The sequence below is a fragment of the Artemia franciscana genome, unplaced genomic scaffold (genome assembly GCF_032884065.1).
Source record: "Artemia franciscana unplaced genomic scaffold, ASM3288406v1 PGA_scaffold_164, whole genome shotgun sequence".
NCBI lineage: Eukaryota > Metazoa > Arthropoda > Branchiopoda > Anostraca > Artemiidae > Artemia > Artemia franciscana.
Window position 1 is genome coordinate 60,002 of NW_027062636.1, and position 20,480 is coordinate 80,481.

General features: G+C 35.3%; 1 protein-coding gene across 1 annotated transcript in view; it reads left to right on the top strand.

Moving 5' to 3' along the window:
- LOC136041339 (calcium-activated chloride channel regulator 1-like) overlaps positions 1 to 17,063 on the top strand; it is a 29,282-nt gene extending 12,219 nt beyond the window's left edge. The window contains exons 5-6 of the mRNA XM_065725970.1: positions 3,509 to 3,629; positions 15,725 to 17,063. Of these exons, the coding sequence (XP_065582042.1) occupies positions 3,509 to 3,629; positions 15,725 to 16,573 (970 nt within the window). The 3' untranslated portion in view covers positions 16,574 to 17,063. The remainder of the gene's footprint in view (positions 1 to 3,508; positions 3,630 to 15,724) is intronic.
- Positions 17,064 to 20,480: the final 3,417 nt, after the last annotated feature.

Here is a 20,480-nt window from a genome sequence, read left to right on the forward strand (position 1 = left end):
CAGTTGAACTTTATCCTTTTCGATCGTAGACTTGATGGATGAAAGCTTAGAACAATATGTTATATAATCCAGCTGGTATTATAAAGCTATCTGTAACTTTTCAGGATCAAAATACCATAAATGACACTATTAATTATGAAGAAACTACTATGACAAATTTTTTATCAGCTCATCACGAGCTATCGATAATACCCAAAGAAGGGATGAAAACTTGAAACAGTATCTTATATGATCTAGTTGGTATTATAAAGCTATCCGTAACTTTTCGGGGTCAACATACCATAGATGACACTCTATTAATTATTACGAAACTGCCTCGTTGTTTTACGGTATCGTTTGTACCCGTTGCGTAAACACTTAATTCAGGGTTACAGTGAGTATGGGTAGGCTACACCAACTGTCAAAAGTTACAAGCCCCTCTTCACTAAAGATGATTGTAGCCTAACAGACAGTTATTACTTACACGTCCCCTATATGTCTTACCACTGGAACCAACTCGGTCTTACCATCAAATACACTGGAAACAAATAATAGGTACACCAAATAGCAAAATTTGCAAACCCCTCACTGCCGAAGATGATTATAAGCTAAGAGATGTCTCACAGCTCTTACATGTCTCAAAATTGGTATCTGCCTATTTTTGGTATCAGTGTGTACCCTGCTTCTGAAGTTGTCGACCCCTTGAAACTTTCAAACTAGTATATCTCATGAAGGAATTTTTTTTATCAAAAATGGATGACATATACTTTGATCAGCTCATAAAGAGCTATCGATTGCCATCGAAAAAAAAATTCTATCTTACTTAGTTCTAAAGTTTATTTTTTTTGCCGTAGGCCAACTTTCCAACGTCACCACTTAGAAAGGAGCAAAGGATAAACTCCAATTTCTTTAGCAATGACAGAACTTCTAAAGTTTAAGAGGTACATCTGATAACATTTCTCTTAGTTCAAAACTTTATTTTTTTTGCCGTAGGCCAACTTTCTAACGTCACCACTTAGAAAGGAGCAAAGGATAAACTCTAATTTCTTTAGCAATGACTGAACTTTTAAAGTTTAAGAGGTACATCTGATAACATTTCTCTACCTCAATCCCAAGTCCGAGAAAACAAATAATAAACCCAGCCGAAATCACGGTAGCACTTTTGGACCCGTGGGAAAATGCCGCTTTTTTGCTTAGGTAAATTTCTCTATTTATCACTCAAAGAAGATATATTGGCTGTGGGGCCGGGTAACTGCCGCATATATTTAACATTTATAGATTTTAGTCCATTGTAAATCTGAAAGTGGTGCCTGCCTGCTTGCCTGCTGGAACGGAGCTTTCTTCTCGAAAGCAGAAACATGGTTTGATGAAACGAAAGCTTGGCTGCACAACTTGAGATACTCCTCTCTGACATAGGCTATATGACTCCACATCACTTCGCACACCATAGGCTCCGGCTCGTGGACAAGCAAAAACCATCCTTTTTGGCCCCAGGCAAGAGTTCTGTAAAGTTTTCCATAATGTAATGCCATATTCATCTATCTGGTTTGATGTCCACATTTTCCGTAAGAACCGCACAAGTTAGACCCTTACCAGTTTCCTGGAATAAGCCGACATCGGCGGCATCGAAAAAAAAAAAGCCGGGACAAAACCAAAGTGCTGCTATCGCAATACGATTATGATCTCGTCCTTCAAATAGCACACCTCAGAATCTTAGAATCAGAATTTTCTCTTATAATTTTATTCACCTATTATGAAATTGAGTTTTTTTTTAATTCTATTTACTGAAAATTAAATCTATTTTGTCCGTCAAAAACCCTGTTTCGAGAATTTCCCATGTTCTTCATGAAGAGGCTATATTGTTATACATCATATCAACATAAATAGTCAAAGACAAACCTTATTGAAACTCTTATAATATAGTAGCCTAATTGCTACAAGTTTCTTATTTTTCATGCCAAACTTTAAAAACCAACACGAAGTGATGAACTAAGCACATATTTATGTTAAAATTGCTGACGATGTTCAAGGTTTTATGTTTTTCTGGTATTTCAATTATGTAGTTATGTGATTAAAGGTAATTTGTAAGTTCAACACTATTATAAGCTGGCTTTGGTACATTTCTTCATTAAGGTATTGGAGTTTGAAAAGTACTCTCAAACACTGTCGGCCTAAACTTTACAAAAATCAAAGAGTCGAGAGCGACTATGCTCTAAGAATATTGTATAGTATGCACCGTTAGTTGAAATATTAGTGTGAGTTACAATTTAGTTAATCAGCCTTTCTCTCAATTTCTGTTGTTGTTTTTTTTCTCAACAATAATTTTAGAGAATGATTGAATTTCACTCACTTGCCTTCCAAAGACCTCTCAGAAAAACCATAGAATATTGCAGTTTTCATAACATTGCAGCAGCAAAAAATGCTTTTTTTCTGATGCTCCTAACAACTTTACAGTGACATCGTAAGAAATCGAAAATTTTGGGATAAAAATCAAATTTAATCACTCGCTTTTTTTTGTCAAAAATATTGTGTGACTGTCTATTGGAAATTATGATATGGATCTTCCCCCTCACCCTCGCACCGAAAATGTAGTAAGTAAAACTAAGACTTCCCTGAAGGGTTAGCTTCGAAAACCTCTGGATGACTCCATTTATGCATTTATTGCTCATTGCTTTTCTTTGAAGGTCCAATTTCAAAATAATTTTTGTATTCAGTTCAACTCTCCCACTGCTTCATTCCCCTTAAAGTTTCAAGTCGACAACGCCAGATTCGTGGTTATTAACTCTTAACTTTCATGATATTTATAAAGCTTTTTGGTCAGTGGAGAAAAATTTCCAAATTTTATTGGAATGATGAAAACAAGGGTCAAGAACTACTTCATTAACATTTCAAACGTCTACTCTTTAGAAGCTCTGGAAAAACCCCAAAAGCATGTGCCTGTAAAATTCAAGGAACATGTACTACTAAGGATTTTCAAAACATACAAAATTAACTTAATTTCTTAAATGATATTGTTTAGTCATTAATAAAAAGGTATTATAGTATCATTTGGTAGTCTGGAAAGCTCCGTACAGTTTCTAGGGAGACTCTTTATGTCGTGCACATTATGAAAAATGATACTAACGGTTGAGAAGATTATTCAGACACCATCGAAAGAATCAAAGTGCACGTCCTTTGTGATACTTCCACTTCTGTACTATATGTGCCAGCAAAATCCAAAATCTGATTGCCATGCTGCTTTTATAATTTTTTCAAGTTCCTGTCTTAAAAACCTCAACAATTATAAATTTATATCTCTATAATTTCTAGCCGTTTCATCCACCTAGACCCTGTGTACTTAGACAATTAATATCATTTATATTTGAAACACTGTGCACGATATTTTTTTGAATCAAATAGTACTTGCATGTATATAGTAATGTATATAGTAATGCATGGACTTCAATATCATGGTCTAACTTCAGGCTTAGAGTGTTATCATGATTTAACAATAATGTTTTTGCTTCAAATTTATTTTCTCTATTTCAAGGATTGACGGTACAACCTGTGCTGCAAACGACTCTGGTATTTATGCTGATGACTGCCGTTTCTTCCCAAATAATGACAATACTGCATCTGTTTCGCTCATGTCTTTTCATTATCTTCCGGGTGTAAGTATCTGTTTTATTTTAAACAATTTTTATTTATAAATGTTGGATTCAGGAATCAGTAACTATGAAGCTTCAACACATTTTACTTTTTTTTACACCGGAAAAGGTACTACACCGGAATCCAGAAATGCAGAATTTTTTTACACCGGAATCCAGAAATGCATCTGTTTCAGGAAAGTGAAAGCAAGAGGCGTAATTCAGCATTGATAAATATGAATTAAAATTGCAAAGCATTAATACCATAAGACTTTTGAAAATGAATGGGCTTTTCGGCCAAAATACGTTCTGTCATTTTCCAGACAGTTTTTTTGTGGGCTCATTACAAAGTGACAAAGTATTACATATTGATAACGTGTCTAAGGAGGTAAGCACAGTTTAAACTCAGTGTGGTACGCTCACATGTTACTTATTTTGTTAGTTCAACTTCGCTACAAGATGTCCAGGAACTTTCAACTTAGTCTTTGGGCTAGTTCAAAATCCCGCTCACCTAGCCCTGAAAGAGTCAGATTAAAACTCTAAGCTGTTCCTGAGATTTTGCTTATACTTTCTTTCGACAACCTAAGTACACATACTGTGTTTCGAATTAGCTCAATGTTCCCCACACAGTTTCCGGAAAATTATTCTTTGCTAACCCGAATACTTAGTGGAAGTAGTAGACTAACAGTAGAAGGAACAGCAGCAATGCAAATAGTGTCTTCTGGTTTGTTCAACGTCCCTATCAACATAATTCGAAAGTTTAAACTCAATGCACTGAGTTATTCCCGAGATTCTGCTAAAACGCCATTTATACATCCTACATGTACATACTGTGTTTTACTTCAGCTCAACAAACCCCTAAATATTCCCTGAAAGTGTTACATCCACAGCCTTAGTAGTAGTAGTATTTGTAGTAGTAGAAGTAATGCTTGTAATAGTAGTAATAAAATTAGTAGCAAGAGTAGTAAGAGCATACACAAATCACCTTTTGGATTTTTAAACATCCGTCTCAGAATGTCCTGAAAGTTTCAATTTAACACCCTAAACAATTCCCCTGGCATTGCTGACATGTCCTCTTGGACAAAGTGTATGCATCTAATGTTTTGATTTAGTTTAACGTCTCCTCAAAATTACTTGAAAATTTCCCCTTAATGCACTTAGCTTTTGTAGTAGTATTAATAGCATTAATAACAGAAGTAGTAACATTAGTAGTAGTATTAGTTGCATCAGACAAAGCATTCTTATCATGTCTATAGTGCCTTTTCATGGGTTCAAAATTCCACAACGGGCCCTGTAAGTATTAATTTATTACTCTAGATGTTTTTTATACTTCCCTTTTACCATCTCCTGTACATAGTATGTTCGGGTTTGGTTCAACTTTTTCTTAGTATTTGCCAAAGTATTGATTCTAAGTACCTTTAGCCTTAGTAGTAGTAGTTGTCATAGCCATAGTAGCAGAATATAGGATAATGCGATTTTGTTTCCATTTATATTTTCAAACAGTTCGTGGTAACTGTATTGAGCGACCCGGCTCAATAGTAAACGAAATTCTAAAAAACGGAATTTTGATGCTAAAAGATACATCAAAAGAATCGGATTTTCATGCTGATTCTACATATATAAGTTTCATCAAATTTAGTCTTTGTCATCAAAAGTTACGAGCCTGAGAAAATTTGCCTTATTTTGGAAAATAGGGGGAAACACACACTAAAACTCATAGGATCTTAACGAAAACCACACCATTGCATTCAGCGTATTAGAGAACCCTATAGCAAAACTTTCAAGCTCCTATCTACAAAAATGTGGGATTTCGTATTTTTTGCCAAAAGACAAATCACGGGTGCGTGTTTATTTGTTTGTTGTTTTTTTTCCCCAGGGGTCATCGTATCGACCAAGTGGTCCCAGAATGTCTCAAGAGGGCTCATTCTAACGGAATGAAAAGTTCTAGTGCCCTATTTAAGTGACCGAAACAATTGGAGGGCACCTAGGCCCCCTCCCACGCTCATTTTATCCAAAAGTCAACGGATCAAAATTTTGAGATAGCCATTTTTTTCCGCATAGTCGAAAACCATGATAACTATGTCTTTAAGAATGATTTACACCCCCGTAATCCCTAATCCCTGGGGGAGGGGCTGCAAGTTACAAACTTTGACCTGTGTTTACATACAGTAATGGTAATTGGGAAGTGTGCAGACGCTTTCAGGGGGATTTTTTTGGTTTGGGGGTGGGGTTGAGGGGAAGAGGCTACGTGGGACGATCTTTCCTTGGAGGAATATGTCATGGGGGAAGAAAAATTCAATGAAAAGGGCGCAGGATTTTCTAACATTACTATAAAAAAACAATGAAAAAATAAACATGAAAACGTTTTTTCAATTGAAAGTAAGGAGTAGCATTGAAACTTAAAACGAACAGAGATTATTACGCATATAAGTGTTTCTAAAAATACTTTAGCATAAAGAGCAAGGTATTAAGGAGGAGATAAATACCTCGCTCTTTATGCTAAAGTATTTTTAGTAATTTCAACTATTTATTCTACGGCCTTTCTAATTCAGGGGTCATTCTTAAAGAATTGGGACAAAACTTACGATTTAGTGTAAAGAGCGAGGTATTAACGAGGGTACAAACCCCCTCGTATACATAATTAAAATATAAGAATATAAAAGTGTGTTACGTAAGTTAATTCTTAAGTTACGTATATTTTTTACTAATAAAAACCTTCGTTAAAAATTAAAAGTTCTAGTTGCCTTTTTAAGTAACCGAAAAATTGGAGGGCAACTAGGCCTCCTTCCCCACCCCTTATTTCTCAAATCGTCTGATCAAAACTAAAAGAAAGTCATTTAGCCAAAAAAGAATTAATATACAAATTTCATTTTAATAATTTATGTGCGGAGAGCCAAAATCAAACATGCATTAATGCAAAAACGTTCAGAAATTAAATAAAAAAAACTAGTTTTTTTAACTGAAAGTAAGGAGCGACATTAAAACTTAAAACGAACAGAAATTACTCCGTATATGAAATGGGTTGTCCCCTCCGCAATTCCTCGCTCTTTACACTAAAGTTTGACTCTTTGCCACAATTCTACTTTTTAAAACAATTAAAAGCTTTAGCGTTAAGAGCGAGGAATTGCGGAGGGTACAACCCATTTCATATACGGAGTAATTTCTGTTCGTTTTAAGTTTTAATGTCGCTCCTTACTTTCAGTTAAAAACACTAGTTTTTTTTTATTTAATTCTTATCAGAGACAACACATAAGCGGTACTAATAGAAACGGGCTACAAGGCTTCAATGTATTAATGTTATTTTTTTTATTATCAGAGGCACTTCATATGGAAGGCTTGGTCACATAGACTTAAGAGCAGCCTTATTTAATTAAATATCAAAAGATCTAATGCCCTTTTTAACAGGCAAAAGTGATTGGAAGACAACCAGTTACCCCTCCCCCGCCTATTTTTTTACCTCAACTGCATCCAATCAAAATTTTGAGATATTAGTTTTGTTTAAAATGGTCCAAAGATCAAATAAATACTCTTATGAGATAAGAAAATCCTCCATGATCCCTGTGGCACAAGTTTTAAGTTGTCCATTATTAACATGTAGAAAAATTATTGAAGGAACGGTCGTATAAATTTTGAAACGGCTCATTCGATTGGAAATCAAAAATTTTAGTGCACTTTTTAAGAGTAAAAAGCGATGGGAGGGCAATTGGCTCACTCCCCACGTCCTTTTGCCCCAAATAGATTTGTTTAAAATCTTCCGAAGGTTATTTCGTTCAAAACAGCCGAAACGTCAAATAAACAGGCCTTTAGAATAACCAACCTCCCTATAGCCCTCTTGGGCTACCCCTTTGCTCAAAACTGATCAAACCTTTGAAACTATTATTTTTTGAAACTAGTCAAATAGTCTAATATCTATAGTGCCAAAGCCCCCTCCCCCGAGCGCTAGGACATGAATTGTGAGAAGGCTATCAGAAGGGCATCCCAAACACAATTTGTAAATACTAGTTGTCAAAGGCATATAATTAATATCTAAGGAATGACTAAGGGTATTAAGTTGAAACTCTCAGGGGGTGTTTTGGGGGATGTGAAAGAACTATCAGAGTGGAAACAACCCCCTTTCCACTTTACAGATGCTCCCAATCCTAATCATTGGTCAAAATTTTAAAGAGCAACTTTGTTCAAACCAGTCCAAAGGTATAAAAACCATGTTTCCGGGGATGCCAGTCCCCCCCACAGATCTCAGGGCTTAGATTGCAAATTATGTAATTTGCTTATTTTTGAATGCAAGAGTTATCATTAAGAAAAACGAGGGTTTTTGATATTGGGTGTCTTTATAGGGGCTACGGGTATTAAGGTTAAATTTCAGGGAAAGTTGGGGAAATTTTAAACTAAATCACAGGATATTACTTGCATCTATTTTATCATAAAGAAAGGTCTACAACATCTCAAGCAGGACTCAGGCAATTAAGTTTAAACTTTTAAAACTTATTAAGGGGAATGTTAAAAAGCGGTCGGAGGTCAATCAGTCCCCTTCCTGTTCGTCTTTTCACTGCCCATTTGAATAGCGATCTTGTTCACAATAGTCGAGAAGTCAAATAAATATGCCTCCGTGTGTGATATAACCCCCCAGAGTCCCTGGGGCAACTATAGTAAGTTATATAATTCCCTCATTGCTTATATTTAAGGTTGTTTATTGAAAAGAGGGGACACCCTTTGCTGTGAAACTGGTCACAACTTTGAAATTGTTATTTGGTTCAAACTAGTCAAAAGGTTTGATCGCTATGTATCCCAGGACGCCATACCCCAAACAGCTCCGGGGCATGAGTTGTAAATTGTACAATTTTTCCAGTGTTGTAATGTAGGATCTATCATTTAGAAAGGAGAAATGTTTGTCTCTGGGTGTATCCGGAAAGACTCAGGGTATAATGGTGAAAACTTTGGGGATCTTGAGGATTATTTTAGACTAAATCAGAAAGGTACTACTTGCATCCTGATTATCAAAAAAGAGGATGCACAATATTTTAAGAAAGACTGAGGGTACTCAGCCGAAACTTTCAGGCCATGTTCAGGAGGATGATGAAAAGTGGTCTTAGGGCTGCCCGATCCTCTTCCATGCCCTTTTTAGCTACCCTACCTCCAACTGCATTTGAACATGATAGTGAAACCGCCACCTTGTTAAATATATTCTAAGAGTCAAATAACTATTTGAGGGGGATTATATAAGACCCAAAGGTTTTAAGATGGACACCTAACACAATAAATCAAAATATGTGAATGCTTGTTGTCGAAGACGAATGTTGGTTTAAACATTCCAAGGGTCTAGTAACTATTACTCCAGGTATGCAATTCCCCCTAACCCCTCCCCCCAAAGAGCCCAGGACAAGCATTAAAAATTATGGGATTTGATTATTTTTGTATTCAGGATTTATTGTTAGGAAAAGGGGAAGTGTTTCATCCTGTGTGTGTTCAGAAAGGCTAAGGGGATTAAGGTTAAATTTTGGGATTGGTGTGGGGGAATATTAAATTAAATCAATAAATAGTATATGCACACTGTTTAACACAAAGAAATACTTACAATATCTCAAGCACGGCTCAGTGTATTAAGTTTAAACTAATAGGGGGATTGAGGGGGATGTTATAAGGTGGTCGAAGGGTAACCAGCACCCTTTTTCGTATGCCAGTTACAGGGTTTACGCTGACGTGAAATGGTATGGAGTATCACGATCTAAAAATGAAATGGAATGTCCCCACTGTTCAAATAAAGAGTATCGATCGAGATATCCAAATGTCAGAAAACATTTAAGCGACAATGACAGGTGCCGCTGGGTGCCATCACACAGCTAACCCTTATAAAATCGCACTAAAACCTGATTCATGAAAAATTTTTAAATTCTATTTCCTTTTCAAACAATAAGGAAATATAAAATTAAAGACAAAAATATATTGAAATAGATCAAATGTTTTTCTAAAAGTAAGGGATGATATTAAAACTTAAGAGCCATATCTAAAATGTAACGAGGGTGTCACTTTATTTTTAGAAAGTAATTTTTATATGTTTTCGAAGGCTTTAGTTTTATAAGGAAAAATGTATATAACTAATGGATGGAAGGGAATAATGAAAATGTTTGTTTTATAAAATGTTGAATAAATTACATGGCTTATGCTCGTTCTCGTCGGACTACAAAGGACCTCAAAACCAAATTGTAAAGTGAATAAAAGATTTATCAATTAAAAACTTTGATTTTCACGAAGTATTATATGTTGTGGGTATGCTTACGGTAAATTTCTCAGCATTTAAGGAGACAATCTTTGATTTAGCGATGTTACAATGGAAAATAACCCTTTCCTACATTTATGACATTGATTTCAGTGCCCTAAGAATGAAGTGTTTCAGTAGTGTTTGATAATTGCTTTGTTGATAATACCTGTATGTACAACAAATAGTCTTCATCTTTTAGATTTTTCGTTACAAGATGAATCTTCAATATTTAATACTATTGGGAGTGTTTTTTTTTTATCTTTTATTCCTGCAGTCTTTCGTGTCTCTTCCATTTTTTTATTGTAATTTTCCCGTGTTTATTTTTATTTTCCCTTGTCTTTGACAGTAGAATTAGAGCTCGTTGTTTCAAGCCGAAGCAGCCCCCTCTCAAAATACCAGAACTATATCGCCAATTAGTGTAAAAGTGACTTGTCCGGGTTTGGTCAGATTGATCCTCAGCAGTGCCTTCGTGTTTTGGGTGTTTAGGGTACTTTTGTTGTTTAGGTAGCCCTGGTAACACGGAAAAGCAAAAGGGAGGTTATCAATCCGAGGTTTCACATAAAAATGACATAAAATGCATTTTGTGTCTCAAATGAATAACAATAATATCCTGTAAACCTATTTCCACTAATTGATTTTCTCTCTTCCATGTGGAATATCTCTGGAAATAGGAAACACATAAATCTTGCTTTGTCGATCAAGAAACTATGCAGAGAATTCTCACAGTGAGCTAAACAACTTATCACAACTTATTAAACAATGTTTAATGCGTCGTTCCATTGGTGAAATCTCTGTTCTTACTTTTGATTTCTACAGCGGACAAAACCATCTAGGACATAACTTACAATCCTTACCCTTAGAGTTGTAGGGAGAGGGGGGGGGTCTTCCTCACAGAAATAAGTTCTGGACCGTTCAACTACAATGAAAAAAATTGATATTTCCAAAATGTGATTGGAAGTGTTAAGGAAAATGATGAGCGTGGAGGGAGACAGTAGGGGGTTGGCTGCTCTTAAATCACTTTGACTCTTAAAAAGGGCCCGAGAGGTTCCAGTTTCAAGTCAAATGAGCCTCACCTGAAGCTTGTACAGCCGCCCATTCCCTAAAAACCTTATATGCCCTCATGGTATAAATTACAACCCTATCCTCGGGGTGCTGGGGGGTTGCGTCGATTCTAGAGGTATTATTATATGCTCTTTGGACTATTTTAATAAAACTGCTATTTTGTAATTTTAATCTGATACATCTGGTGAAAAGAGGGGTTTTCAGGGAGGAGGGGGGCTAAATGCTCTCCATCACAATGGACACTTAAAAAGGAAATAGAAATTCCAAATTTCAACCAAATGAGCCTATTCCAAAGTTAAAACAGCCATCTCTTCTATGAAAATCTTAAGCGCTTAACACCAAAACTTACAACCCTCGCCCCCAGGCTCTGGTGGTTTGTATTAACCCCAGAAGTCTTGTTATGTGATCTTTTGATTATTTCGAATAAAATGACTGTCTGAAAATATTTATTTGATGTATTTCGTGAAAACATGACGTGTTAGGGGAGGGATATCTGCCCTCAGATCACTTTGATTTTTACAAAAGGCACTAGAAATTGAAATTACCAGTCCAGTGGGTCTCCCCCCGAAGTATATGCTACTTCTCGGTCTATAGGAATCTTACATGCTCCAAGGCATATCTAACAACCCTTGCTCTGAGAGCTGTGGGGAGAGTGTCTTACTCAAAAACATAATTTCCGGACTCTTCGGCTACAATGACAAATTTGTTATCTTCAAACTTTGATGGGACGTCTTTGAGAAAATGATGAGCATGGGGAAGGGGGCTGGAGGCTGGTTTCTCTCAAATCACTTTGACTTTTAAAATGGCACTATATCTATCAAATTCAAATCAAATGTGCCCTATCTGAAGTATATACGACCTTCCATTCCACATAATGCTTATGTGCCCCTAGAGTATAACTTACACATTATTTCCTAGGACACTGGAGGGTTTTTTCAACCCTGTAGGCGTTGTTATTTAGGCATTTGCGCTGTTTGTTTAAATGGTTTAATTCTTGTCGTAAATAAACATATATGTATCTATGTATCTATCTATCTTAGGAGTATTTTGAGCAAAATCGCTAATAAAAACAGAACTAGTGCTCTCAATTTAAAATCAAATGAGCCCGTTTTGAAGTTTCTACGACAACGGTTTCTATAAAGCCTTATATACCCCCAGGGCATAACTTACAACTATTGCCACCAGGCTCTGGGGGTTTATTTCAACCCAAAAGCTTTGTTACTTGATATTACCTTTCAGGGCAATACGACGGGTGTGTGTGTGGGAGGGGGAAGCTGTCTTCCGATCAATTTAACTCTTAAAAAGGGCACTAGGGCTTCTGATTACCAATCCAATTAGCCCCCTCTCAAGTTCATATGACCACACTTTCTGCAAAAAACCTTACACACCTCCAGGGCATAACTTACAACCCTTGCCCTTAGGGCTTGGGAGATTTGTCATCCTCAAAAAGATATTTTTCGGACCTTTCATCTACGTTGAACAATATGGGTATCTCAAAATTTTGATTGTAAGAGTTTTAAGAAATGATTGGTGTGGGCGGATTTGCCCTCCAATTTCTTTCGACTAATAAAAACGGAACTAGTGCCCTCAATTTAAAATCAAATGATCCCATTTTGAAGTTTCTACGACAACAGTTTCTATAAAAGCCTTATATGTCCCCAGGGCATAACTTACAACTCTTGCCACCAGGCTCTGGGGGCTTGTTTCAACCCCAAAAGTTTTGTTACATGATATTGAGACTATTTTGAATAGAATGGCTATCTCAAAATTTCTATTAGATACATTTCAGGACAATACGACGGGTGTTTGTATGGGAGGGGGGAGCTACCCTCCGATCAGTTTAACTCTTAAAAAGAGCACTAGGGCTTCTGATTACCAATCCAATCAGCACTCTCTCAAGTTCATATGACCACGCTTTCTGCAAAAAATCTTATATGCCCCCAGGGCATAACTTACAACCCTTGCCCTTAGGGCTGGGGAAATTTGTCATCCTTAATAACATAACTTCCGGACCCTTCATCTACGTTGAACAAAATGGGTATCTCAAAATTTTGATTGGAACAGCTTTAAGAAATGATGGGTGTGGGGGGGGGGGATTCACCATCCAATTTCTGTCGACTAATAAAAAGGAACTAGTGCTCTCATTTTAAAATTAATTGAGTCCCATTAGAAGTTTCTACGACAGCGGTTTTTATAAAAGCCTTATATCCCCCAATGGCATAACTTAAAACCCTTTTCCTGAAGGCTGTGGAGGGGGGGGGGGTATTCATCTTCAAAGACATAATTTACGGACCTTTCAACTACGTTGAACAAAATGGCTGTCTCAAAATTTTGATTAGATGTGTTTGGGGAAAGGGTGAGCTAGGGAGTGGGTTTAGTTGTCCTCCAATCACTTTCAACTACGTTGAACAAATTGGCTGTATCAAAATTTAGTAAATTTAGTAAGTGTTTGGATAAATGATGAGCGTGGGGGGGGACTCACCCTCCTGTTACTTTCGAATATCAAAAGGGACACTAGCCATCTCAAATTCAAATCGAATGAACCCCTTTTATAGAAGTTTCTATGGTGTGTGGGGGGGGGGGGTTGACATCCTGAAAGACATCATTTCTAGACCTTTCAACCCTTGAACAAAATCACTATCCCACATTTCGGTTGGATGTATTTCGGGCGTGGGAGGGGGGTTAGTTGCCATTCAATGACTTTTGAGTATTAAAAAGGTACTGCCCACATCGTTCTTTACTTAGGCAGTGCTATTGCGCTGCCCAAGATAGGCACCGCCCATATCCCGAGGGCTGTTAGGGGGGGGGGGGATTATTATCCACAAATGAATAGGTATAGAGCCTTTCAACTAAGCTAAATAAACTATTAATATCGGCTGTCATTGAAAATAAGGGACGTGGGGCGGTAGATTTCCCTCTAATAAATTTGACTGTTAAATTATTAAAAGTCCTTATCACATTTAAACTTCTAATTTCTGATCAAATAATTTTTGATACAAAGTTTGTTGTTAAAAAAAGTGAGCCATAGGTCCCGCTTTAATCTTTGCTTAGGCAGCGCTACTTTGCTACCTATATCTAACTACTAGGGAAGATAGCTTTTACAATAGTTTCGACAGCTTAGACCAAAGAAATGCGTGAACACACTATTTGAAGGTAGTATCTTTAAGTCTAATTGATAGAGAAGTAATGCTAAAAGAATGTTATACCAAAAGAAAGAAATAAAATAAAGTAGGAAAAGAAAAGGTAATTATCTAAAAAGCAACTTACACGCTCACAACAAGATCTAAACAGAAAACAATCTACAAAGCTCAACATTGCTGTTTGTTTTAATTTCAATTAAATAAGAAAGACAAGTTTTTTTTTAACTGAAAGTAAGGAGCGACATTAAAACTTAAAACGAACAGAAATTAGTTTGTATATGAAAGGGGCTGCTCCCTCATCAACGCCCCGCTCTTTACGCTAAAGTTTGACTTTTTCTCTCAACTCTACTTTTTGAAACAGTAAAAAAACTTAGCGTAAAGAGCGGGGCGTTCATGAGGGAGCAGCCCCTTTTATTTGCAAACTAATTTCTGTTCGTTTTAAGCTTAAATGTCACTCCTTATTTTCAGTTAAAAAAACTTGTTTCTTCATTTAATTTCTCAACGTTTTTGAATTAATGCATATTTTGATTTTGGCTCTCCGCAGATGAATAATTAAAGCGAAATTAGCATATTTATGTTATTGGCTAGATGGCTTTCTCATAGTTTTGATCGAATGATTTTGAGAAGAAAAAGGAGCGGGGGAGGATTCCTAGTTGCCCTCCAAATTTTTGGTTACTTAAAAAGGCAACTAGAACTTTTGATTTTTACAAACGTTTTTATTAGTAAAAGATATACGTAACTTACAAATTAGCTTACATAACGAACTTCTGTATTCGCATGTTTTTATTTCGCATATGAGGGAGTATACAATATGCTGAATCTGATGGTGTGATTTTTGTTAAGTTTCTATGACTTTTAGGCGGTTTTCCCCTATTTTCTAAAATAGGGCACATTTTCTCAGGCTCGTAACTTTTGATGGGTAAGGTTAAACTTGATGAAACTTATATATTTAAAATCAACATTAAAATGCATTTTTTTGATGTAGCTATTGGTATCAAATTCCGGTTTTTAGAGTTTTGGCTACTATTGAGCCGGGTCACTCCTTACTACAGTTGGTTACCAAGAACTGTTTGAGATTAGTTTTTTTTTTCATTAAATTCAGTAGAGTTGAAACGGGACACAAGCCTAAAGCGTAAGGGAAGTAGTAGCCTATTTTGGGTAGTAGCTATTTGGATATAGTAGCGTAAAGGGAAGGTGCTATTTTGGAAAAATTATGAATTCAGAATTTTCAATTCATTATTTATTAATTATCTTCTTTAACTATTTTATTACTTTTAATACGGATCGAAGGAATTTTGTAAATCGTCAATTCTAAATGAGTTAACTGAATGCATTACTTATTAGAAAACATTCAAAATTTCTTGTAAAATATATCAAAGTTTTCGATTTTCTTTTTAGTATGTTTTTGCCCATCACCCCTTCTCAAACATAAAACTCTCACAATATTTAAAAAATTTTGTTCTCTGTCCAATATAAAAAGCTTTCCAATAAGACAATAATTAAAAATTTCATTACTTCTAAATTTTTTTGTTTTCCGCCTTATTTTCATTGATAAGGACTTTCTTTTTTTTTTCATTGCCTAGATTCAAAGCTTTGCGACAGTCCATGTATGGAGAAGCTATATAGTATTAAAAATCCTTTACCATGTTATTTTCTTTCAGGCTCTACAGTTTGATGATGTAGCTTATCACAGAAAATCTATTCCCTCAAAACAAAACCATCTCTGCAATTATCAATCAATCTGGGAGACTATGATGAAGAATAATGAAGATTTTCCAGACGCCGGCACTGTTGCTAAACCAACAACTTTTAAAATAGTCAAAAGGCTTTCAACGCCTGTAATATTTGCAATTTTTGATATTGGACTAACAAATTATCCAAATATAGATATTGAAATTATAAAAAGTCATCTACTTAGTGCCTCAGAATCATTTGTTGGGAGGCATTTTGGGTTCGCTACATATTCTGGTGCACAGGCTATTAAATTTGATATAAGGCTTTCGATTGATTATTTGGAAGATTTAGATGAAGTTGAGAGAGCTTTAAGCACTGTGACTCAAAGCGATGACGTCTCTTCAACATTTTCATATCCTATTGACAGAGCAATTAGAACAATAGCTGAATATGGTGCTCCTGCTGGAGCAATATTGTACATCATTGGCTATTCTGGTATTGATCATAGAAATGGTTTTTTAGAGCCCCACATTCTGTCTTTAGCATTAAAAAATAGGATTACATTAATTGGTCAGGAATCAGCTCTTAAAACATCAGGTATTGGAAATCAGCTACGACGGATAGGAAATATGACCGAAGGTTTCTTTTACCAGATTCCAGGAGTTTTTTCAAAGGACGAGCTTGATAGGAACTTTGATTATGTACAAAAGGTTCTGGCTGAACCCATAAGTTTGGGTGGAATAACAGTAAGTAAAGTTTGTCTTGAATTTTCTATGGTAAAACCCTGTACATATGTGTTAAAACCTATAATCAGTAACTCAGAAATTCAAGCATAATGCTTGCGTTGAAGATATGCCAAATGGGAGAAAAATGAATACTTTATATTTTACTGTCCATTTCCAAGAAATAACTAGAGAGTATTGAACGAGCGAGTTTACAAATAGCAGTGGTTTTAATTGGAGGGGGAGGGGAGACGAGCCGGTAACTATCCATATTTTTTGTCTCCTCCCTTTCTGCATTTTTGTATGAGATGACAAACCTTCTTACCACAATTGATGCGCATGTATATTACCACAATGAAGAGTGAAAATACTTTTTCATTGCCGTATACTGTTTTATGGTGCCGGTGCTACATTATAATTACGTAGTTTATTTGAGTTGTAGTTTTTTAGTTTCTTTTGATAAGTGAGAGGAATTTACACACTCTAAGTACGTTAAAAACTTAGAAAAACTACAAATCCATTTTTGTTGAAGACTTACACATGAACTTCTGCAATGTTTGGCTGCAGCGGGTGCCAGATTAAAAAAAAGAAAGAAAAGCAATGTGGGCAAAAAATCATCTTAATTAAGCAGAAAACATATAGCCACAAAAATTTAGGAGGGTTTATTTTCTTTGAAACCATAGTTGGTCTTGGGAATCAACAAATTATTATTTCTTAACTTTTTACAGACAAACGCGTTGTAAGATTCTATGAGTTGGTTTTCTTATCTTTCAAGTGTAAAATCAAAATTAATAAATAAATTAAACCCAAAACGAACAGAAATTACAAAAGATAATAATTATTGCATAAAAAAAGTCCTAAAGACTTTTGCTGAAAATTCATGTTATAAACGAGGAAATATTAAAAGGAGTATGGCTGACAACTCCAATGTCTTTTCAAGTTCAGAACATAATTTGCACTTTACTAAAAAAGTGATAATAATAACAACCGTTGGTTGTCAGATTAATATATATATATATATATATATATATATATATATATATATATATATATATATATATATATATATATATATATATATATATATATATGTATATATATATATATATATATATATATATATATATATATATATATATATATATATATATATATATATATATATATATACATATATATATATATATATATACATATATATATATATATATATATATATATATATATATATATATATATATATATATATATATACATATATATATATATATATATATACATATATATATATATATATATATATATATATATATATATATATATATATATATATATATATATATATATATATATATATATATATAATATAAATATATATATATATATATATATATATATATATATATATATATATATATATATATATATATATATATATATATATATATATATATATATATATATATATATATATATATATATACTAGCTGTTGGGGTGGCGCTTCGCGCCACCCCAAGACCTAGTTGGTGGGGTGCTTCGCGCCCCCCCAAGCCCCTCCACGCGCTTAAGTCGTTACGCACCATATTAGTTACGCGCCATTGTAGTTATGTCCCTGTGTCCCACCTTTGAATATAGATAGATTTATATATGTGCTTCAAACTACGTGAAAATTGCGAATATACAACATTCTTGGCTTTCCCATTGTCTGTGCATATACAAAGCCGTATGTACTAATAATGACGTCATATGCAAACGCTCTTTTTACAAAAACAAACATGCATACACACAACTCGTTTTTATATAGATAGATAGATAGATAGATACAATACAAATTAACTGCGTAGAACTTGCGAATATACAACATTCTTCGCTGTCCAATTGTCGCTGCATATAAATAGATTGTCAGGTTTACTGAACCTCGAACATGCAACGTACAATTGTCCATGGGAAAAACAATCAGTATTAAGATCTATACCACATTTTTCTAATGATTGACCTTGAGCTTTGTTAATGGTGATTGCAAATGCTAATCGAATTGGGAATTGCGATCTTTTAAATTGAAAAGGCAGATCCGTTGGAATCATGGGAATGCGAGGAATAAGAACAGCCTCACCCTCAAAAGGCCCTGTCAAGATTGTGGCCTCTATTAGGTTTTCCATTGTTTTTTTTACGGCAAGTCGCGTGCCATTGCAAAGCTTTGGTGGGTTGATATTTCTTAAAAGTATTATTGGTACGCCTATTTTTAGTTGTAGCACGTGTGGTGGAAACCCTGAAAGATCTATGGAATTTAAAAATTCAGATGGATAATTAACCGCTTCATTTGGTTCCAAAACTGTGTCGACTGACTTGTAAAGGACTGCCTGGTCTTGAATCTTGGTCAAAACAATATTGTTGATTTCGTGGACGTCTATATTTTTGGGTGCGAAAATCGCTCTTTCACTTAGCCATTTATTATTTTTATAATTTTTTAGAATATTCGGAAATACTTTTTCAATCAATTCATTTTTGGAAGTCACTAAATTACAGAAATCAGCAGGCAGTTGTATACGTCCTGAAATTGAGTCTACTGGGAGCTTTCCGTTTCCAATTGTCAGCAATTGATCTGAAAATGTTTGACCAGAGTCATCGTTTTGCAATCGGACACGCATATTTGTAGTTAATTTTAATATTTTTATGTGTGCCCATAAATTAGAATTTTTCAGGCAAGCATTCATTTCGTCTGCAGGAGTTGATCTAGGTACTATAGGTAATGTTTGCCTGAAATCTCCCGCAAGCAATATTAATGTGCTGCCAAAGGGTTTCGACTTCCCTCTCAAATCTTTCAAGCATTGATCCAGAGCCTCGAGCGATTTTTTGTGTGCCATTGTGCACTCATTCCAAATAATAAGTTTGCATTGCTGCAATACTTTACCCATCCCAGATGATTTGGAAATATTGCACGTGGGAGTTTCTGTAGAATGCAAATTCAGAGGCAATTTCAAAGCGGAATGAGCAGTTCTTCCACCAGGCAGCAATGTTGCGGCTATTCCAGATGACGCAATTGCCAACGCTATATCATTTTTTGATTGAATTGATGCCAGAATCAATTTTATCACAAACGTTTTACCAGTACCTCCTGGCGCATCCAAAAAGAAAATTTCTCCAACGTTGTTATCGACACAATGCATTATCGTATCATAAATGTCTTTTTGTTCCGACCCTAACTTGGAAACGTTATTTTGTACATACGACAATAGATCACACGTACTGAAACTTTGTTCACGATCCAATTCTAAACATGTCGATACAGCAGCGATACGGTTAGGTGAAGGCATTCCCAAATCCTGAAGAGGTTTGTTTGCCATACGTACGCACAAATCTTCTATAATAACTAAAGTGTAGTTATAAATTTCTGATGTAAAATCAAAAGGCATATCCGACGTCTCTAACTGTTTTCGATCGAGTATATCTTCGGACATTTTTGACTTATATTTTTCCCATAACTCTGTAGGAGCTGATGTAGAGCAAGTTGTTAAAATGATGCCAAACAATGCACGAATTTGACTTGGAGTTGACGTTCCGCACGCGTCATTGATGCAGTTATCCCAGTGTTGGTCATTCTCCAATAAATTCAGAGCTTGGCATGCACTACGGTAAGTGTCATGTATAGTACCGTTTACAGTTCTCAAATACTCAAAGGATGTTGGATCGGGTACATTCACCAAAAGCAGGCGTAGAAAGAAGCATTCATGTTGATTGGGTTGAACGGTGTAGAGTCTTCCTATCGTCGTATCTTTGAAGATGGTAGGCTGGCCGTCGACTGACCTACCCTGTTTTTGACGTTCAAATACTTTATTTTTAGTATTCCAAGTGTAATATGAATGCACTTCAGTATACAGCAGTTTTTTTTGCAAAAGAATCATTTTTGCAAAGCGAAAAAAAAGCTGTTAATGTTGTATCCAGTGGATTCAAGGCTCTTTGTTGCACGTTGGTTTCCGTGAAATAAACACGTTGACCATTCTGTAAATGTACCGCTAAGTG